The sequence below is a fragment of the Cariama cristata genome, unplaced genomic scaffold (genome assembly GCF_000690535.1).
Source record: "Cariama cristata isolate BGI_N322 unplaced genomic scaffold, ASM69053v1 scaffold9483, whole genome shotgun sequence".
Taxonomy (NCBI): Eukaryota; Metazoa; Chordata; class Aves; order Cariamiformes; family Cariamidae; genus Cariama; species Cariama cristata.
Genome location: NW_009606637.1, coordinates 13,160 through 35,297, shown reverse-complemented (window position 1 = coordinate 35,297; position 22,138 = coordinate 13,160). Strand labels below are relative to the sequence as shown.

Genomic DNA, 22,138 nt, shown 5'->3' with positions numbered 1-22,138 from the left:
TACAAAATAATTTCAGAATATATTATGAGCAAATCTTACAAGCTTTCTTCATCAAAAGAATTTTCAATAGTGAATTGTAGGAGACTTAACATTTTAAACCTGATCATAAAAAAAAATAATAATTTTTATAATGAAGTCATAAACAATGAAATATAGCATTACTGTCATAGGCATTTATCTTCATTAAAAAAAAAAAGAGAAACTTTCACAGTGGAAAAAACTTTCACATGAGTACCACTAGAAACTGACTATTAAACTAAAAGAATCGGATTAAATTACTGAGGTAGACTCTTTCAAAAGTTACCCTCACAACAGTAAAAGCCAAAAAAACCATCCCAAACAAATGAAAATACCCACTGGCTGTTATTATATATACTTTAACAGATGTGTTTAGAAAAGTGCAGAAAATAGATGTTTTCCTTTCACTACTTACAGTGGCAACACAAACTGAGAATCTCAAAATACTGGCAGTTTTTCTAATTTTAATTTTATTTTGAGGAGGAACATAAGCTTAGGGCAGACACTGTGGAATTACATACAATCACTTAGAACAGAAAAGAGTATCAGTAGTTTTTAAAAACCTGCTATTTATCCAAAAGGTATGCTCTTGTGAAAACTGTATTTCACCAACTAAGCTTAGCCTGAGAAAGCTTTCCCAAGAGGCTGACTAGCATTAAGAATAAATATCGTGATACTGATACCACCAACGTACAGTCATCACAGTCGCTGCTCTAGCAGCGGCTACAGATGTGCTAACTCACCAGCAAAAAAATAGGAGAGTATCAGCAAATAAGAGACTAACATAAAATGATATTGGAGACAAAATAATATCTGGTGATGTTTCCACATACTGTGGAAATAAATTTTCAATTTATTGTGACTGGCAAAAATGAAGACTTGTGGGTGGCAGAGGAATTTATCCCTCAATATCCACTCCTACCACTCCTCTTTTGCCACTTAACATAAGAAAATTCATTGCTCAGAAAAGCAACCTTTGAGATTATGTAAAACATGAAGTGAAATAAAATGCAAGATACTCAGGCTAGAGAAAAAAAAAAACAAACACAAAACACTGCTGCATTTCTTTTTCAGTCATCTGAAAAAAAACCCTGTGAAAGGAAGTGGTTCCCCGACTGCAAATTCTGCAAAACACACTGTCCATCTCTCGTGGACATACAGTACAACCGGTCACCAGTACAGGCAGGAGCTCCACTTACATTTCTATAAGCATATGTTTATCCTTTCACTTGAGAAAGAAATACACAGTTTAAAATACCCCAAACTTCATGAACTTTCAAATCCCACTTTTACACTGCAGTACCAAACATAAAAGCAGAGTTTCCTAATAAGCCCCTTTCCTAAATTACAGAGCACTACGATTAAGATCCACACGACATCCCCGGTGCTGCAGCTTCTCAGTTACCTCCCTGGGAAACAAACATCTTCCCTTCCCACAGCGAGATCAGCATCAGGAGAGAAAAAAAAAAAAAAAACACAAAAAACAAAACACCTGAGTAACATCCCAATGGGAATAACCGTCCAAAACATCACAGGAAACACGGCAAAGATAATTTGGCCCAAAATGGCCAGTTGTGCCGACAGCTTTTACAGCATCATGTACCACCCTAACTGGAACAGCATGCTCTCCAGTTACTCGAGAAAGAGCTTTCAGAAGGAAGAGAGGGTGCCTGCCAGTCGCTCCTCCTTTGTGGTTGAACACCTAACACCACTAACCACGTACATCGTGTGCGTGACCTGTCAGTCCGCAAACCCCTCCAGTGACCAGTGCCGAGTTTTTAACACACTGGAACAAGACCCAGCATCTGCAAGCAACACCAAGAAAGAGCTGGCACTGGGCATCTGGCTCGTCAGCAGCGTCCTGCTCCTCATCATCGCCGCAATCCTCCTCTACGGCTGCCTGCATCTCCTGTGCCGCAGGAGACGCGAGCGTTTGCAAGGGCAAAACGGGACCTCCAAACAAGATGATGGGAAGGTGTGGACCAAAAGCGTGGCATACACCTCAGAGGAGCTTGGCAGGCAGAGCCAATTGATGCAGGACACTGAGGAAAAGCATCCAGGTGGCATCCAGCTGGCCACAATCATAGAGAATCCCTCAGCCTGCAAGGAGCCCGTCACGCCGACTTCCAAAAGCAGGGAACGAGTGCCAATGACAGGACAGTGCTCTGCTATAAATTAGAAACCTTTTGTCAGGGAGGAGATTTTTACAACATATGACATCCCAACTGCTTCAAACACATCATGTGCATTGTCAGTCCTCACAACAGGGAGCTCCGAGTGCTCACTGCCGCGCTCCTGGCTGTACCTCTGGTGTCACGTCCCTTTCCAACAGCCCATGCCCAGCCAGAGGTACTCAGAGGCAAAGGTTCAGATTCCCAAGAAGTAAGCACTTCAGCCACACTCCATTATTTAAAAATGAAGCATATAGCAAATAATCAGTTTACATTTTGAGGAGATTTTTTTTTTGGTTGCTTTTCTTTAGTCTCAAACAGCAAACAGATACAGAAATGAATCAAAAGTGACCAAGAGACTTTTTTTTTCACTAGCATAAATAAAACTGAGTAGAAGTTTTCAGATGGCAACCCAGACTGCTGCACTACAGGCAACTAGAATGCACACCCCACGTACGGTGGTTTGCCAGTGTGAGTTTTAACCCTACAATCCCGACTGCTTCTCAAACTACAAACTACTACGCTCCGACTATGCACTTCGCCGAGCATGGTGCACTCCACCGCTCCTATCTGAATGAGGTCAGTCTTAGCACATAAGCTAAATTCACCAGGATTTTAATGGTATCCTTTCATCTGTCTTTGAAATTTCCCCGTCGGTCTGGAAACATACACAAGACGGTGACTATGTAAGGACACTTCTAAGGAAACTAAGGAAATATCCTGGGTTATTGTATTTTGCACTCTTGTGCACCCACCGCAAGCCACCTTCTGCTCCACGGGTGAGTGACTCCTCGTAGAAGAAACCGAGTTTGGACAAGCAATTCCTGGTCCTTCCTTCTCTCTTTTTCCCTTTCAGTTTTAATGATAAAACTCATTCACCAATTGCAAATTTCTATCCAACCATACCGTACGTTTTGTGTAACGAAGGGGCAAGGAAGTTAAAAACATGCTAAAACACATTTTGTAACAAGAAAATCTGCCGATCATCTCACTCTGCCTTGAGCTTCATGGCAAAGTGCCAAGAAAGGCCCTTCGGACAGAAATCTCTTCACCCTCACAACATGACAAGTCTTGTCTGGCTGACATGTATAAGTCACCCTGTTTTAAATCTCTTAAGTGCATTTGTGTTCCATAAAAAAAAAAATAAATCTTAGTATTGCTGTATAGTATGGTATGTCTAAAAAACCAAGGTACACTGTGACTGCAGGTACTTTAAACTGCTATTGATATGAATGTATGCATAAAGTCAGCTCTTGGTGATGCAGCTCGGTGGTAGCAGTAAAGGCTGGAGAACTGGTGGCTGGGCAGTGGCCATCCCGTTCCACCGCGCCCGGGAAGCCGAGGGGGTGTACAATTTTGGCAAGAGAGCACCCGCCAAATATCTCACAGCAGGCAGCGGGTCTTCTCAGCTACTGTGTTTTGACAACATTTCCCACAACTTGTGAAAGACATCGACTCTCATGTTGCTAGGAAGTCACAAGCTGGCATAAGTTTGATGCATCCTTACTGTTTTTCTACTAGGATAGGTACGACACACAGAAACACGTGCTGAATGGGGGCAAGTATTACTTTTAGAAAACACTTCAAAAGGCGTCTTTATTGTGTTAGGTTAGCAATAACGTGTTCTCCACTCCCTGCATAGCATTTCCTCCAGCTGACACATGTTTTCCTTTGTCTTACACATCAGTCTTAAATAAACTGTGAAGATGACAACGGTTTACTGCTGTTTCAAATGAAGGTGTTTCATGAAACAGACACTGAAAAACTCTCTTCAGAGCCTGCAGCCAACACTACAGGTTTACTGCCAAAAAGGGGTGGTTGGGTAGCGGGGACAGAACACAATGCTTTAAAATGATCTTGTAATCAAATTAATGGTAACACTTCTCTGACTAGGATTTCAACAAAGAGAGAAAAGATGATTTTAATGTTAAAGGATTGGAGCCAAGAGATGTATATTCTCATCTCTGCCAACATCTTGGGCCCTTGAAATCTTGCTTACTTCTCTGTATCTCTGTTTCTTTCTGTGGGTTTTAAGGCAGTCCAATACATATATTTACATTTATATTATACACACATGTATATACCATATTGAGACCAAGGAGCAGTTCAGTCTTAAAGCAGTTTTGGGGCAATTCACCTACTGAATTTTGTTATTTATGCACAAACACACATATACAAAAAGACACATGTATATATCAGACCGAGATGGCAAGGAGCTACCATGAAAGTGCTCCCAGGAATCGGATTTACCTCATCTAAATATAAAACCATTCCACCCAAGGAGTTTACTGTGCATTACTTAGAAAAACATTTATATCATCTCGCAAGCAATGGACCATCTCTCACCCGCTGCAAATGAACAATGCATAAGGAGTGTCCTCTGACTTCTGCACTAGTTTTGAAGAACTCATGTCATCATACACTCACAGAGCTACACGATTCTTTGTCTCTTGCTCAGAAAGTTTTATTACATATTCATTCAGGTTCATTCTGGCAATTCTGTGTTTAAGTAGTTCATTGTCCAGTTTTAACAGGGATCTAGTAAGGGGCAAGCATTCAAAGTGATTACTAAACTGCTAACAAGGTGAAACATAGTGCAAACTGATGTTAATTTGTGCACCAGCAGTAGCTAAAACCCATTATATTCACATTGAGAAGTATTTTCCAAAGGGGTCTCTGAGTTAGCATCTACAAAATGCAGAAGACATACAGACATGAAATCTTTGGAAAAATGTTGTATAACCCAGAAAGGAAGCTCTTAAATTCTGGTCTACACAACATTTATAAAACTCCATTAAAGTGCAAGGTTGGTTTCAAATCCCCCGAAAAGACTCTTTCTTGTATGTACATTATGAAGTATCCAGCCCATGTTGCCAAATTTCAGTCTACTAACATTCGTTTCATTATTCCTACACACGCTTCACCGGAGTAAAGGGATTTCAACGACCACGCTCAATGAGCTTTTAAAATACTCCAGCTCACTTAAAAGGCTGACGAGCTTTTGCAGGTTGGCTCCTTCCCACCTGGCAGTTCTGCTCCCACGTCAGCCAGGAGAAGTAAGTTGTATCTGTGGGTTTCTGTTTGTTAATTGGATGAAGATACCGCTCAGAAAACTTCAGATGCAACAGAGAATGTGGATACAACTGTCTATGCTAAGCATCAATATACATTAATACAGACCAAATGCTTTGATGCATTTGGAAATATCTGAGAATATGTGAACGCTTTGAGATCAAAACTAAAAATTCCTTTAATTACTCTTAAGCAAGCACATTGTTTGTGCAAAGCTTCTGCATAGGAAGTGTTTAGCCATTGCAGTCCAATATGTGCATGTATGAGTGTACATACGCACAAGAAACCACAGTGCTCTTGTCTTGACCTAAATAAACATCATACATTGCTAAAAAAAAAAAAAAAAAAACCACCAAAAAACCCAAAAACCTCAAAACCAACCAACAGCAAAGTCCAATAAGGAAAATAGAGAGTCATACTCCTTGGCTATATGATCACCACAAAGTGCTCACCTGAATAACTTGAGTCGTTCAACAACTCAAAAAGGACAAGAAAATTAAAAATACATAGCTACTCCATACCCTACTGTTATCCAGTCAAGAGGCAATTCAACAATATAACCATTAAAGGACCCAAACAAGGATGTGCTCTATAACTAAGCCTGGCTGTATAGTATACATCATGCAATTATATCACACGCTAGAATGTGTAGCCTCTATCACGTAAGAATTACTGTTACTTGCTATATACCATAGAAATGTCCTCCCAAAATTCCATTCAGACATCCTCAATTCCAAAATACATTCGATTCAAGAATAAAGACATATTCTTGCAAAAATTTAAAACTACAGAGAGTCAGGAATATTTGCTAATATAGGTGTATCTAGTTACGAAACTTTCTCCAGAAATGCATCTAAGAACCCCCTTGATTGCTCCTGTATAGAAAAATAATCAGATTTCTGAAAACGTATAGCTCTCAAAGTAAAGATTACTAAACTCATTTTAATAATGTAACCTGACTGATAAACAAAGGGCTCCCCAGTTAATCCTCTGTCACTCACCCCACTGTACCATCACTTAGATAAATTAAGCTAGCAATCTCTACTAAATTCAGTGCGGTTTTTGCTCTTTACACTGCATCTGGTGAATTCCTAAAATAGTAACGAACACAACCACCCTAATGTAAGAAAATCCCACTTTCCTATAATTTACTGTTCCCCGTTGGAGAACAATTATATAAAACGCTATTCACAGTACCAGACAATCAGCTGTTACATTCCACATTAAAGATGTGTGAATCATTTTCTACCTCCTTTACATTTTATAAGCATTAAAGTTTTACAAATGCAGCAGGTATATTAGGACTGAAATTTGTAAATTCTGAGTTATCTCTTCAGCTCTCAAAAACTAGCTTGCTGGGCACATCACTTCAGAGATTGCACCGTATAACTAGGATATGATGTACAGAAAATAACAGTAAGAAAAGTACACAGAATAATATAATTCAGATATTCGATAATATCAGAATAATATCATAAGTAGGAGCTAGACAACGGAAAGTAGCTAGACACAAAAATGACACCTACCAGCGCACTTGTATAAATTACGAGGATAATTGAGTACATAATTTTAAAACTTTTTTTTAGTCAACAATCCTCTAATTTGATCCTTATATTTTTATCAATCTTTTCCATACTTTCATTTTGCCTTCCTGATACTCAAGAAAAAAATGCAAAATTAAGAGTGATATCTTGTTAAATACTCTCAAATTACTTGTTGAAGATACCATGCTGATTTTTACTGCTGTTGGAAGTAGATCAAATATTTCTGAATGGATATTAACAATACAGATATATGTTAATGTGCTATGCTTTAACTGTCGGTAAGACTCAGGTAATAATTCTGAAGCATAAGAAAATAAATCTGCAGCAATCAGGGAGAATAAATCTATCCCTCCAACACACAACACTGCACACATGACCATAGCATTGCTCCTGTGAATTCAGGCCAGCTCTCCTCACTTGGGTAGCTCCATGAAAGCCCACGACTATTCTCTTGTGACAAGTACTCTCTAATTTGTCACCCACATAAGCTCCTTTCCAACCTCAGTATTGGGCATTGCCTTAATGCACAGAGTATGTGACTGCACATCATGTACACTTCTATCGAAAACTTGCATAAACCTTCCAGGCATTCCTAATCTGCAAAGCAAGAAAGATGATGCTAATATGAGAAGGCCAGAAGGCCAAGTTCATCATGACTTTAAGGTCCTTGGGTTGAAGATGACAAAGAAATGTTACAATTTTTTTAAAATAATTTAAGCAGTTTGGTATCTGATAGTTTAGGATGGTCTACATTCCTTTTAAGTCAGATAACATCTGGCGCAGTTTTTCCTATCTGTTCGTTTTTCTCCTGCCATCGCAGTCTTCAACACTGTAACAAGGGAGCAGCTGTACCCAAGATGGGCTCTTGTTCTCACTTCACCAGATGTCTAATTAATCTTTTCTTTGAGTCTACTCTGCCACTACAAGCAACTGTGCAATGCAAGGTGGTTGAGAGAAGGATTTATTTTTAGCTATGTCAGATAAGACTAACCATCAGACTAACCACTTGCACTTTGGCTGAAACATATGGTGAGCTTCAGAGCAAAGTCTGAAAAAAAAGCCTATGTTGAATTTAAAATACTCACAAAATGTATTTGAGTCCATTTTTAATAACTTTCATATTCCGTAATTTCTATAATTAAAAAAAGATACCTTCAAACATTAGCAAACTGTAAACATAAAGGGAATTAAATCCAACCTTTGATCCATAGAGATACTGCGGCTGCGCATTAGGCTGCTTATCTCTCTGAAACTCCTGAGAAAATGGTAGCACGGTCCGAACAAATCTATAAAAACAAAATAAAGAATTCATTAATTACACTTAGGTTAGTAGGTGTACACCTAACACACCTTGCCCTGTATAATACTGCTTTTGTCTACATATAAAATCAAAGCCAGACTGGTAGCCTTTCAGCCCAATTTGCAACTGGGGACGCGCATAGCCTGCATTGCCCAAAAGCCTGGACACAAGTCATGGTGCAATTCTCCATCACTTACTGGGACCCTGTTCTTCTGGTGGTGTGCAGGGTCCCAAAATATTTCTCACCTCTAGTCTAGTCCGGCCCAGCAAAAAGAGAAGCAACTAACAAAGTAGCAATAGCCTCTCACATACAGTAAGGAAGTTCCTTGTACTTCCAAAATTAAGTCCTTGAGAATGAACTACACCTTCAAAGAAGATGACAACATTTCTATTTAATGTTTTGGAGCTTTCCCCGCCCCCCAAGAAATGCATAGCTTCAAAGAAGATGACAACATTTCTATTTAACGTTTTGGAGCTTTCCCTGCCCCCCAAGAAATGCATAGTAGGAGAAATACTTTAGGTGAAGACCTTTAAAAAAAGATCAGGAGGAAGGGTAAAATCCTTGTAGTAAAATTAACGTTTCAAAAGTTTGATCATACATTTAGTATGAGCATGTACCAATACAAGACACGTTTAGCTTTACCTTTATATATTGTTAAGAGGATGACAAGAGAACGACAGAGATAGGGAGTACTGCAAAAGAAGATCAAACAGCCCACTCCCAACTGAGGGCCCCAGAGCCTGAAGAACGGTGCTCGGGCACAACTCCGCAGGCATCAGTCCTCTCATGAATAAGCAGCACAGAGATACTCCCCTGTCTTGCCTGTTTAACTGTGTAATGCACGTTTTGCAGCACTATAGCTTTAGTGCAGAAAGAAGTGAATCAACGCCTATTACAATTCTGATTCTGCTTATCTTTACTAAACCCAGCAAAATTATTGGTGCATGTGTTTACACGTTGGGTGGCTACTTTATCTTTTAACTTGATAGAAAGGATTTCTTGGTAAGTGGTGCGAAGTTGTATACGCAGAGGGAAGAGGAAAAAGCTATTTAAGAAGTGTACATCAAGTGTTTGTATCAGATCAGGCTGTTCTGAGTGATAGCGGATTAAAATAAATGCATCTAGGAAAAAGTTTCAGGAAAGGAAGTTTGTGGTACATTGTAATATCGTAAGATACATTATATCGTGATCTGTGTTTGTTGAAAATATTTGAATTTAATCAGCACACAAAATAAATGATTCATTAATAATTTTTCCTAGAAAGAACATAGACATTCTATTTTTAATACATCCATTTTCTAGCTGAAAAAAGCACCAGCCATGCTGATCAAAAATTGTTTCACTCAAACACATATAAATTGCACCATGTTGCTTACAATTATTTCCACTGTGTTTTATTTCTGAGTAATCCAAATCATTCTTGTGAAAAATCTATAACTTCAGGACAAGGTTTCCTGTATTTTTTTAACCTGCTCAAAAATAGGTACACCCAGATTTTCAGCTTCTTGTTCATATGTATTTTAGCCCTGTCTTTCCAAAAGTATTTGTACTTGCTGAAGTCCAGAAAGCACTTGCATTTAGAGCTTTTGAGGAAAAAAAGATCGTTTATGTGTATTATTTCTGATACTATGTATAAATATAATTTAAATCTCCTTACGTTTACATTTCCTCAGTTTACAACTTTCCCTCCTTCTCTGTCACTTACATAGCAACTGAAAACTTCATTTTAGATTACTTGAATCTGTTTTCTGCACAGATACTTCATTAATGATTTTACCAGAAATGTCGTAAACATTTGATGGAATTCAGAGTAATCTGTGACATCTGACAGTCCCAGAGATTACTCTATTCCCCCTTTTTTCTCTCCAAATCCTATTCCTTTTAAAACTGGCATCAATTTTCAAACCCTAAGAAAATCTCTAAAATGAAATAAATCAAAAGAGATACCATGTCATTTAAGACTGAGTTTCAGCGTGCAGACGTATTGGGCAAGAGCTGATATTACTAAATTAAAACCCTCACAAAGAAAAGAGTATTTCAGAATGTAAATGTGGGTGCATCCCATGACTTTGGAAACTGTAACTACAATTCTTAGTCTTTTCAAAAAGGTATTATGAATATATTTGAATTACAATGTCATTAGTGTCTGGAAGCAAACCAGTCAGACTGTACTTGGGTTGAGAACAACTCACGGCCTCAGAAATCAAATACCAGAGAAATACTTCTGAAACACAGTCCCTAAGTTTCACTAGCTCTGTACAAGTCCAAGTAACTCATGTGTTCCCAAGTGCTCCTCTACTTTCTTGGGTGTTTCTCCATCTCCGATGTTTTAAAGTAGTAGCAAAACAGTCTTAAAGCTTTCTTAAAGACTTGAAGCAAGCACCCATTTTATACTTTCTTGGGTGAAAGATGCCAAGAGAGGAAGGAAGAGGTTAAGAAAAGGAAGTAGGAGCAAGAGATACAGTCACTTGTTATCTTACAGAGGGACTATGCCTAAGACTGAGGATACAACAGGCTAAAGAGAGTGCATTGCTCTAGGAGGTATCTGACACCCAATGTATCATTCAGATAAATATTAGAGATTTCTTCCCTCAAAACTAAGGGTGATACAGAAAGCTTTACAGTTCAGCATCATCTGCTATTCTTCAAAACTTTTTCAATGTGTGTGAGTGTTTTCTTTTTGACATCCTGCTGGATGGTTTCCTCCTGCTCTTCCTCTAGGAAACAGAAACATCTCTTTGAAGGACTGAAGCTCTTTGAATATCAATGCTAAAGCTAGGCAAATTTTTACTTTCCCTCAGATACTGCTGGATGCAGGTTTTGGCATACTCCAAGATAATCAGTTCTTATAATTTTTAATCAGTGTTAATGAACTCACAGCAATTTATCCATTTTAATCAACACAGGTTGTAAGCAGTCAAAGTAGATTAAGCAGATGAAAAGCCTACTGGCTTACCAAAGCTTTGCAACAGTGATTGCTAAAGGACAACATGAGCCCCAAAGTAAGTATTTTAGGGATCAAATCGTTTTATATCAGTGTTTCTGTGGTACCTACCAGGAAGGAGTTCATAGTGACAACTTTACAAACTAACCTAAATGATTTTATGGTTCTAATTATGGTAACCTATCTAAGAAAACAAGGAGAAATCTGAAAGAGACTGCTTTGGTCAATGAGCCTGCTGCCTTGCTACTGCAGGCACCAGATCAGACAATCTCATTCATAAATTTTCTGAGCTTCACCTCAGAAGTAATAAGATACCACAATTCTCCCTCCCTGGTCATAGAGAAAGTGTTCCTCTGCACTTCCCTGTCTAATTGGTACGAACACTTTTAACTTCCAGTCTTCTCAAATTAGTTTTCCTGTCTACCAGACCTCAGAGTAGCCCCACACCTCCTCTCTTAGTGGATGCTAGACCTAACTCACCCTTCCTGAACAAGAACCTCAGGGCAGAGAGAACAGGAGGCTACAAACTGAAGCGTGAGGAAACAGCAGACGAAACAGAACATGAAAGAGTTAACAGATATCCACCACTCCATTGCTATCACCTTTCCTTTTGGCAGAAAGACTTTTTTTCTTTTTTTTTTTGGTGGTGGGGTTTTTTTTTAGGTGGGGCAAGGTAGTTGACTACAGTCACCCCTAGTTTGCATAAGCCTACATCCCTGCACCATTTGGCTCTTTGTAGCAGAAACTAGGTAGTTTTCACTGCCAGTGCAGCTTTTCAGGTCTGCTCCAGCAGCGTCTGAAAATTTTTCTGAGCAGTGACTATCAGAGTATATGCAAGACAAGAAGACACAGCTGTTCTCTTGTGAAAACTATTCTCAAAAGCAGTATGAGAGAGACAGAGAGCTCGCAAAAGGAAGGAGGAGACGCAGGCAGGCAAGAAGACCAAAAAATAAAAAGCTGGTCTTTTTGTTCATTCTATGACAAATATGTATCCTCAGAAGAAACATGTCATACTGCATTTGGAAGAGTGTTATGCACAAGAATCTTTAGCAGAGAATACAGATTTGGATAATGTGTTAAGAGGAGATGGAGCTACTCGTTTGACTACTGTCTCTGGAAGCTTGTATCATTTGTGTCAGGAAAGCCCAGAAAAGCCTCAGTCCAAATAAATGTCTACGCTGTCTCACACTTGTTCCTCTGCTAGCCCTCAACACAAAACAAACTGTCATGGAAGGAAAAGACCGGCTTAGAATTAGTAAAGAAAATAAGACAGAAAAAGGAACGCTACAGATAGTGGAAAAAGAACAAAGAACAAAAATCTGGAAGTTGTCCTTGTGTCATCTGAATCCTCTGGACATCCCTAGTCCTCCTAACTCCACAAAGATACAGGCGAATGAAAAAAGTACAGACACTGGCATAAGCGTGACAAAGATTCCTGGTGTGGAAAGATCTTCGGCTTGGAAAAACATGCAGCTGAGGGCCAACATGAGAGAGGGCTCTTAAAAAAAAAATCCCAAGCAGCACGAAAAAGACAAGTGGGAAATGGCTGTTCATTGTCCCTTTCAGTATGAGAACTGGCAGGCAACAGCTTTAGAGCAAACTAAAAGGATGCTTCAGCATGCAGCACTGAGCTTCACTGTGGCATGTCATGAGTGCCAAAACCTCACATACCTTTAAAAAAAGGACTGGACAAAGCAATGGGGAAAAAAACCCCACCTGTAAGGGACCAAAAATAAACTAACATCCCACTGTTTTTGTTTTCCAGAAACACCTGATCGTTGCTGGAGGCAGGTACATGTCCTGGGAGAAAAATCACCACGAGCCTCCCTTGTTTTCATACCCAGCCTCTGCACGGCTGCTGCTGGCGTCACGACACGGGGCTAGAGAGGGTTTTGACCTCACCTGCAGTTCATGTGCTCATGCCATTATCCAAAAGTTTGTTCTCTTTCTTTCATGATCGACAACAGGTGGATTAAAAACACCCTTGGATTTCACTGCTAACGCCCATCCGCAGAGGTCCCCTCGCTCATCTCCCTATTCCTTCTCCACAAACTGTTGCGCCCAAGTCTGGACACAGCTGTGCAGCTGGCCAGCACTAATGAGACTAAATTTCAGAAAATCAGCAACTGCAATTATTAAATTGCTGAATCTTTTAATAGCAGCCTTACTGTTTAATCTCAGTACATTATCAGATATAAAAAAATTCCAAAGTCTCAAATAAATAAACATGCAATGTGTTTCAACGCTTCTGCATGAATAGCCTTAGCCTTTGAACCAAATCTGCGGGGTTTCTAAACACTTTTACAGATGTCTGAAATTATCTTGTTCAAGCATTCTTGGGAAAAGAGCTTCAAAAAGTACTGGATACAAGTTAATCTGACCAAAACACTAAAAGAAGGACCCTTACATCTAGGCCATGGTCAAATTAATAAAAGGCAAGCCACAGGTATTACACATTTCCTAGGAGCTCTGCCTCCAACCCCTTACCACCAAGTAACCTCTCTGCTTTTCATCATGCTTATTTCTCTTTCTTCTAGCCTTCTGTTGTTACTTTTCTTCCTGTGTTTACACGTAGCTTTCATGCAAGACATTACCTATCAAGAGTCAAGAATTAAACCAGCAGTTCTCACAGAGCTCCTCGCTGTGTACACTTGTATTTGCACACAACAATCTGTACGGTTGAATGCAGAGAGAACTCATCAAGTTGAAGTTCATGCTAACAGCAAGGCAGCAATAGATGTAATCAACATGCTTAAGAACTATAAAAGGTCTAGAAACTCCCTGTTCCTTCTCCCAGCAAAAATATCGATGGGCACTGTATAGCATGTGCAACACACATTAATTCTCTCCACACTGCTGATTTTGACTGAAACCAAAGCAATTCTGTGATGAAATTGGACACATAGTAAACATACTGCCTAAGATCTGTCTCACTTTATCATGTCTTAAATGAGTTATCCTGAATTAATTACATGACAAGCTTGAGGATCAACCTAACTCAACTAGTGCATACAGTTTTTAAACAGACAAGCCACAGTCCTACAGGATCCTGCTAGTGTCCTTTGGCATTCCACGCTCGCTTCCCAAGCGCTGTGGTCTGCAGTACATCAGTCCCTATAGCCAGGATGAACACAGACCAAATAGTTATAGGAGCTATTGAATGTCTTTCGTTAAAGCTGACAGGTGAAGGCTCAGCATTTCATCAAGATTTTCTTTTAATATTATGCTTATATTATCCTTAATACATTGCACTAAATATTCCAATATTGATCTCCAGGTACATCAACTGCACAGCAGCTTCCTTGGAAATACATTCAATTCTCCTGTGCAAACAGATCACATCCATGTAACAGAAGTTTCTTCACTAAAACTTAACCACAAAAAAAACACTCTTTTTTTTTTTTCCTTCCCCAGACAGAATCTTGGATCTAAAATGCAACATAAACATCACAGAACATGTCAGACAGGGAAAGCTCTCCAAGGAGACAGTGAAAGATGAGAACAGGCTTCCTCCTCTTTCTACAGCTCAATATTCAATATCACTTTACTGTCACTTTACAGTGCTTTAACAAAACCCGAGTAAAAGCTAAAATGAACACAAATCCTCGACACAGCACACAAGCAGGAAACCCAGAAATGCAAAGTCTCAAGCACTGCGCCTTCCACTCATTCAAACTTTAGATCCTACCTTCCTCTTTCTATTACTCAGTCTCCTTAAAGGTTGCAACTGTAGTTACAGTGAACACTGAACTCTTCCCTTCTCCAGTAAACAATCCTTTTCTTCACATTAACGCATAATCAGGAATATAATTTTACTTCCATCGTCTCACAGTTGAGGATCCTGTTTACCAAAATATCTTCCTGATACGTAATTTGCAGTATTTTTGGACACACTTTATTTTTCAGCATATCATAGCTAAGTCATTAAAACATCAGAATGTAGCTACTGTGGTTACATTTGACTTCTGTTGTGGACAAATAACAGGCTTTCATACATTTGACAGTACTTAGTAAAACGACTCATGCTGCTTCATTTCAAGTAACGCATTAGAAGTGGAAAACACACTAAACGAATGGAGATGGAATTGTCAGCATATGCTAGGAAAGAAGTTGCAGGATGATGGTAGAAGAACTCTTGCAAACAAAACGCTGCCTTGCTAACCTGTTAGTGGATCCATTGTAGCAGTAGTTTGGAAGGAAATCATAATTGAGCTCCCAAAAGACATGAAGAGTGATTCTTCCATAAGGGGCTGACACATTGTGATTGGCTTCTCTGAACATGGCATCAAAGCTGTCCAAGGTCATATATCTACTCAGAAGCTTGTGAGTCATTTTGTTTACCTCTATCAAGCCATCCAGCTCCTACAAAAAAAAAAAAAAGATGAAAGAGAGAGAGCAGTGCATTTAATAAAGTGGAGAAACTCAACAAAGTACATAAATGGCCTTGACTGAATAGAAGACTAGAAAGGAGTCAAAACGAACAACTGACTCTCCCCCAGTCTCTGACTTTAACGGTAAGAGCTGGAAAGAATCAGTGCTCTTGGGATTGTTTGGTAACTATCTCCCACTAAAAACCTCTGAGACTTTAAGTGTATTCATTAAAATTGGCCCACACTGCAGATGGGTCTCAAATGCAGATCCGTGCCAACTCTTCTTCCACTAAGCAAAAGTTAAAACTCCAACTTTTAAATGGGGTCAGACATAGGCCAAGAAGCATCTTCTCCATTTCCGGCTTTACAAGCTATCACAAAGTGCTTTCTGCTCAGTTGGGCAACTGGTGAACTAACTTTTATAGTAGTGCTGGTAGGGCTAACATCACATTTACCATGAATCCTTCTCATGCTTTACTCCAGTGAAAAATGTACTAAGATGCAATGAAAGACCAGACCAGACATTTACAGATGTTGTGAAGGTATCCACAAAATCACTAGCTGCAGACTACACAACTACATATGAGCACTGCCTTTCACAATGTTTCTCCTCTTGACAAGAAATTCCTAGTATCATTTCCGGCACTTTTAATAGCATAATAAATAAAATAAAATAAATCCATCTCTGACATCAGACACTGAAAACACTAAATACAAAGAACACAACCTCTCACTCCAAAAAAACCCAAACACTGCTTTTAAAGGTTGTTGTGCAATGGCCTAGTGAAAGAATTACTGATTAGTTAAGCTATTAGTATCAGTTTCTCACTAAGGAAACCAAGTAGCTTTCAGTAGAAATTATTTTGTGTAGAACAAAAAAAGAAAGAAGGGGAAAAAAAAAAAGGACCATAGTGGAGGGACAAACCTCAGCCCTACCACATTCTAACTCAAGAAAGAGTGAGAACCTGTGAAATAAGAAACACATCATCAATGGTTTCTCTTCACCTAGACACTAAGAAAATCCCACACATAGAAAAGAAAAACTACATTTCAATAATTCAAAGGTTATAACAACAAGCGCTGAAAAGTCAATGGGCTCTATGGCCTCAGTATTTGATTTATCTTCAGTAAAGAATGAAATTAAATCAAGGCAGTTAACTGCATGATGAAATCTCACTGGTAAAATGCTTATTATGGAAAGACCATTGGTAAGGGTTTTTGCATAACTTTTAATTTATTTTTCATTCCAGCAGAACCGAATGTGTCTTGTTCTTGTTGACTGCATATTTAATTGCCAAATTCATGGTGTCTGGAAATAAAATTTGGTTTTTAGCATTTTAGTCAGGAAACTAAACTCAAAAAGACACCTCAATATTGCACAGATGCTGCTCTTCCACAGGCACAAGTCAGATCTCATTCCTCCATAAAAAAATTATTTTTGTCATGCTACAAAATCAAGCTGCCTGGGTAAATAAATAATTTTGATTCTGTCAGGCACAAGGTTGTTTTGATTTGGTCTGCAATTTATCTATAAGCACGGAGAGAAGTGGGCATTTACAAAAATTTAAATCACGAGAATTCTCATTTTCCTTGTTTCCTCATGGCTTCCAGCATATGCCTTCTTTACAGGTGATGGTTACACCTTACTCCCAAGGCCCTCGGTTGCAGCAGGTTTATTTTTTTTCTGGGCAAGGAAAGAACAAGATTCTCAATCTGAACAGGACTGGTATTTGCACAGTCCCGTGTATGACGGCATACTCCAGAGTACTGCGTCAGGTCAGACCAAAGCACTGTTTGAACAGACACGCAGGTTAAGGCATGGAGAGAAAAAAAAAATAAAATCATAGCACATCAGAATTAATAGAGTCCACAATATACTACAATGGCAACAGAAGATTTGCCAGTATAATTTATGATGTAGCTGGACGCGACTAAAAGAATGCCTTTTGCAAGACTAAGCTGCCTCTCCAGTAAGAGAGTTTGTCAATCTAAACTTAGTAAACGAGATGAATTTCAACCATAGCATCGTATGATTTCACACTTATAGAAAAATTTTTAAAAAGCATCAGAGAGAAAAGGTTTGTTATTTTTCTAATAAGACTGCTTAAATTATTTCCCATTTATATATATTTAACTAAGGGTTACGATAAATCAAGTTTTCCTGCAAGTTTTCCTGTTAGTCATTCAGCCTCTTCTCCTTACTGGAGTGACTGTACAACTATTTCCTGAGAGAATACTTAAGAGGACTTCTAGCAAAGCCAGAAAAAAACTTTTTTGCTTAAAATAAATTTAAACAAAACAAAACTAGCATCTAGACCCAAACTGCAGTCTTAGTGCTCTGGTAAAACTGTAACACAACACTCACCACAATGGAAGTCAAATCCTCACTTTCAAATCGACCAATTGCCAGTTCCATTGACCTGTACATGGCTGCTGAAATCCGCTGAGTGATGAGTCGGTTCAGGTCTATTGACCTACCAAGAAGCTGAAGAAAAAAATGCTATGAAGTTTTGAACTGAAAGTCAAATTACCAGACAAGCTGTACAAGGACTAGGAGACTCCACAGATTAACAGACTCTCACATGGTGCATTTGCATTCCAAACACACAGAAACAAAGCAGATGGACAAAATTTAAAAATTCATGAACAAATGAGGTACTACAATTTACATCTCAATTCTCACAAAAAGAAGTAAAAATCACATGTTGCATTTACATCTAAGTATTTATACCAGCACTTTACACTTCCATGACATTGTGCCAACAACATATTGAAAACTGGTGAAAGACGTTACTCAGAATACACCGCTACCACAAGTGACATTCCTATTTGGCTTGTGTTTGCTTAACTGCAACAGACATTGGCATTAAAACAGGATCTTTTAATTTTTTTTTTCTTAATTTACACCTTCATATGACAAAAAAGCTGATCTCAAGTGTCAGTTATGCCACTTAGATGACAGAGCATAAAACACAGAAAAAGTTTTATATACCTACATAAATCAACACCATTGGAAAAATGCCAAGCAACTAGAATACAACCACGTATGAGTTAACTTACTTGGACATGTCTCTGTTTCAGCAGTGTCTCGTAGCGGTTCGAATGTAGCAACTGAATGGTTGCTCCCTGATTCTTGCATTCTGAACGTAATCGTTTATCCAGAAGCAGGCTATTAAGAAGAGAAGAAAATGCTTAAAGTATATTAGACAGCAAAGCAGAGCAGAAATGCATGAATAAAAGTTCTCGCTACTGGAATAGCTACCTGCCAGCCATTGCCTTGTAGTAAGCAAATATTTGGTCCGCCAGCTTGTAGACAAATTGGTCAAAACACAGGTTTACCTTAGCGGGGGAGAAAAATAATGCATTTAGAGACAAAATTAAAAGAGGGGAGTGTATCCAAGACCTCCCACTGTTTATCAAACATAATTAAGAAAGTTAATGCATCCAAATTTCCCAGTACAACAGAAGATGACATTCAGTTTTCAGCATTAATACGAGGCATTTTGCACAGGTCTACAGGTTTCCTCACAACATGTCACCCAATCAGTTACCCATCTTCTGGTCTTTCTTCTCAGTTTGTTTATTATCTCCAACTGTTCTTAACCTCTTATACTAGGTCTTGGCTTTTAGCATTTTCACATTCAGGTACAGACTATTTTTCTCCAGTAGGTAAGGTTACTTTACCTCTGCCTCAATCTCATCATAGAGGAACTGCTTCTTAAATTTAGTGAGTGCATAATGAGCACTGTCATTATAAAGGTCCAAAGAATACAGAACATACCTGAAAGAATAATAAAAGAGAGTTACAAGTCTAGAGAAATTATGATTCTTTAGGATGGTGCAGTCAAGATATTTTAAGCCAGTCAATATCATAATCTACATGTGGTTCGTGCAAACAGATTTTCTTTTTTGTTTGAGTTTTTTATAAAAGTATCACAATTTTTCCTTTAAGAAAGTATTTTGTTACTTCAAGAAATTGTATAGATAAGTTTGCAGTCTGAAACTTGTTTTCTAGATGCAGCTTTCCACCAAAATGGAACTATGTTTTTACCACTATGCATTATATTTGACATCTTTGAGAAGTAAAGAGAACTCACTCAGTGAACAACATATTTGGGTGGTGCAACAATACTTATATTCACCTATTTCACTTATTCACTACCAAAAGAAAAGTCTGAGAATCCAGAAATTGGCAAAAAGCAAGAGGAAAATTTTAGAAAGGTTTAGAACACCTTGTCAGTGACTGCTTGTTAAAACCAATTAAAGCAGTAACATTACAATAAGGAATGGCAATCATCAAGAATAATCATTCAGTGGAAGAGTGCATTGGGTCTTACTCCATCATTGATGCCTCCTTGGTCTCCAAAATATGGTCAGTCAGAATCCAAGGCATGGACATCTCAATGGGGAATTGGATTCTTCTGCCCATGGTCAGCTCTAAGAAGAATTCCCTGAACCACAGCTGAGACAGATCACAGCATTGCTGCAGGGTTTCTTTCAGAATAAATAAGGAAGAATTACACTTCTTATTGAAATACATCAGGAACAATACAACTGTGATTCTGATGATGCAGTGTGAAACAAAAAAAGCAGGCGTGAGTCACTAGAGCTATACGTAGGCCACATATGTAAACCAAATCAAAACATAAAGCCCATGACTTTTGCAAAGCATTTTGAACTCCACATTGGCCCCCAAAGTGGTGCCTTATTACAGAAAAAAGCATGGAAGTGGACTAGACTACCAATTAAACAGAAAAACTACATAAAAAAGAACAGTAAAGGGGGATTTCCAGTTTAATTTCTCAGTCGGAGGCTGAGAAAGCAGTGCACTGAAATTGGGAAGCAGCAGGTGAAGGAGACAAAATTGTACCAGGTCCACTGGTACCATCTCTCCTTCTGGATGACTGATTTGCTCCACACGTTCCTGTTCATGAGATGGGCAGGAAATGGCAGACAGACACATGAATGAGGGATTAAAACAAAAAGTTTCTAAGGCTGCTGGAAGGGGGTTTCTAAGAAACAAAAAGTTTCTAAGGCTGCTTCAAGGGCGCGGAGGTGTGCTTCCCACCTCTGCAGAAAACACTCGGCACAAGCCTTCTTTTGCAGAAGGCTTGAGAGTCAAAACAGGAATGAACTTTTTACATTAAGATCTTCTGAAGATCTTTTGAAGTGCTGTTCCCCAGTAGCATTATGACTGACATTAACAGACTCCCCCTTCCTTGAGGGTAAAGGAGTCCAGTAGCAAAAAAAAAATGAAAGACAACACAGCATGGTGATGACAAAGACTAGATACATTCAATGTCAGTAGGTGAATTCTTTAGGACAGCATGTTTCCGATTACAATATAACTGGATAGTAAGAGTAGTGAAATGACATCAACTTTACCACAACAGAGAATTTGTTTCCTCTGTACTTAAAACAAAAAATCCCCCAAAACCCAAACCACAAAAACTACTTCCTTTTTAAAATTTCAATGCATATAAGCTTATCTGTCCCTTGTTGATATAAAAACATACATAAAAAAAAAATAGAAAAGGGAGGTAACAATATGAAATTTGACACATTATAAACAAATGTATAACAAGTCAAAATAAAAATCCCACCACAATACTGAATCTTAGTCTCAGAAAAATTTTGGACAGACCAAGGCTTTTGATAAATAAACCAAAGGTAAGTTGACTTAGGCAATCGGAAACATTTTCCAGGTCGTGTTAGAGGTGTTAGGACATGCTAAGCTGGACACTGATCATCTACATATCTTACCACTGAAATTTATCAAATGAGTGTAGAAGAAAGACTCGCGATGGAATTTTTCTATGTCCAATATGGTGGGCCCCTCAAGGCTACTTCTCAAGGTTTTCTTGGAACCACTTTTGTCAGCAATGAGGGACTCTAACATAGTTCTCACCATGTAAAGCTGTATCATTAAAGGAAACAATTATGGTGGAAAGGGGGGGAAAAAAGGAAAATACATATGGTACATTAGTTGAGCAATACTGAGAATTACTATCAGTAAGCGACTGCTCCACTTCATACTGAAAACTGGCACTGTGTGGGTAAAAGCCTTTCAGGCGAGAGGAACAGACGCAACGCTAGCCTACGCACCAGCACAAAAGCCTACCCATGCCAAGGGGACCTCCACTGACACTTAGCAGCAGACCATTTGCAGTGGAACAGTTCACATGACCACAAAAAGTAAAAATAATAAGTAATGTCTTACCACCAAAGTTTAAAAGAGGCGGATAGATGTAGGACTGCCTCAGAAACTTGTGTGTCACATGCAATAGCTTTTCCAATCCCAGAGACTTGAGCTGCTTCAACAGCTCAGCAGAGTTTAAGGACTCTGTCATAGTGCGAACCATGTAGAGCTAAAAACCAACAGACAGGGGCAGGCAGGGGAGAGAGAATCCGTTAATAAAAACTCACGGGTAAATAAGGAAGGGGAAACAGAAGCAGAGAAAACGTGTTAGTTTGTTAAAAATGAAAAGCAGCACAGTAAGCATGCAGAGGAGGACGTACAGAAAGGTTTCTTTGTTCACAATAATCACTGCAATCCGGTGTTTCCTCAAGAAAAGGGAAAAGTTTCCATTCATTTCAGAGGATGCTCAGAGAGCCATTAGCTTCTCAAATGATTTCGCAAAGATTTCCAAGTATTACCAATTCATACATAGCCATTTTGGAACCGCAGGAAACTGAGAAAAACCTATCTAAAAATCGA

General features: G+C 38.8%; 2 protein-coding genes across 2 annotated transcripts in view; one reads left to right on the top strand and one right to left on the bottom strand.

Moving 5' to 3' along the window:
- The window catches only part of LOC104156815 (cytoplasmic FMR1-interacting protein 1-like), a 42,995-nt gene extending 21,225 nt beyond the window's left edge, over nucleotides 1–21,770 (bottom strand). Inside the window, 9 exon segments of the mRNA XM_009696438.1 lie at nucleotides 8,004–8,091; nucleotides 15,213–15,412; nucleotides 17,786–17,905; nucleotides 18,481–18,589; nucleotides 18,683–18,759; nucleotides 19,105–19,201; nucleotides 19,758–19,914; nucleotides 21,184–21,468; nucleotides 21,638–21,770. Of these exon segments, the coding sequence (XP_009694740.1) occupies nucleotides 8,004–8,091; nucleotides 15,213–15,412; nucleotides 17,786–17,905; nucleotides 18,481–18,589; nucleotides 18,683–18,759; nucleotides 19,105–19,201; nucleotides 19,758–19,914; nucleotides 21,184–21,468; nucleotides 21,638–21,770 (1,266 nt within the window).
- LOC104154680 (fibronectin type III domain-containing protein 9-like) lies at nucleotides 1,526–2,197 on the top strand. The gene has a single exon (XM_009696435.1). It carries the CDS (start codon nucleotides 1,526–1,528, stop codon nucleotides 2,195–2,197), a length of 672 nt encoding a protein of 223 aa, XP_009694737.1.
- Nucleotides 21,771–22,138: the final 368 nt, after the last annotated feature.

Coding starts and splice junctions, on each gene's coding strand:
- LOC104154680 (XM_009696435.1), top strand. CDS start 1,526: ATGGGAATAACCGTCCAAAACATCACAGGAAACACGGCAAAGATAATT.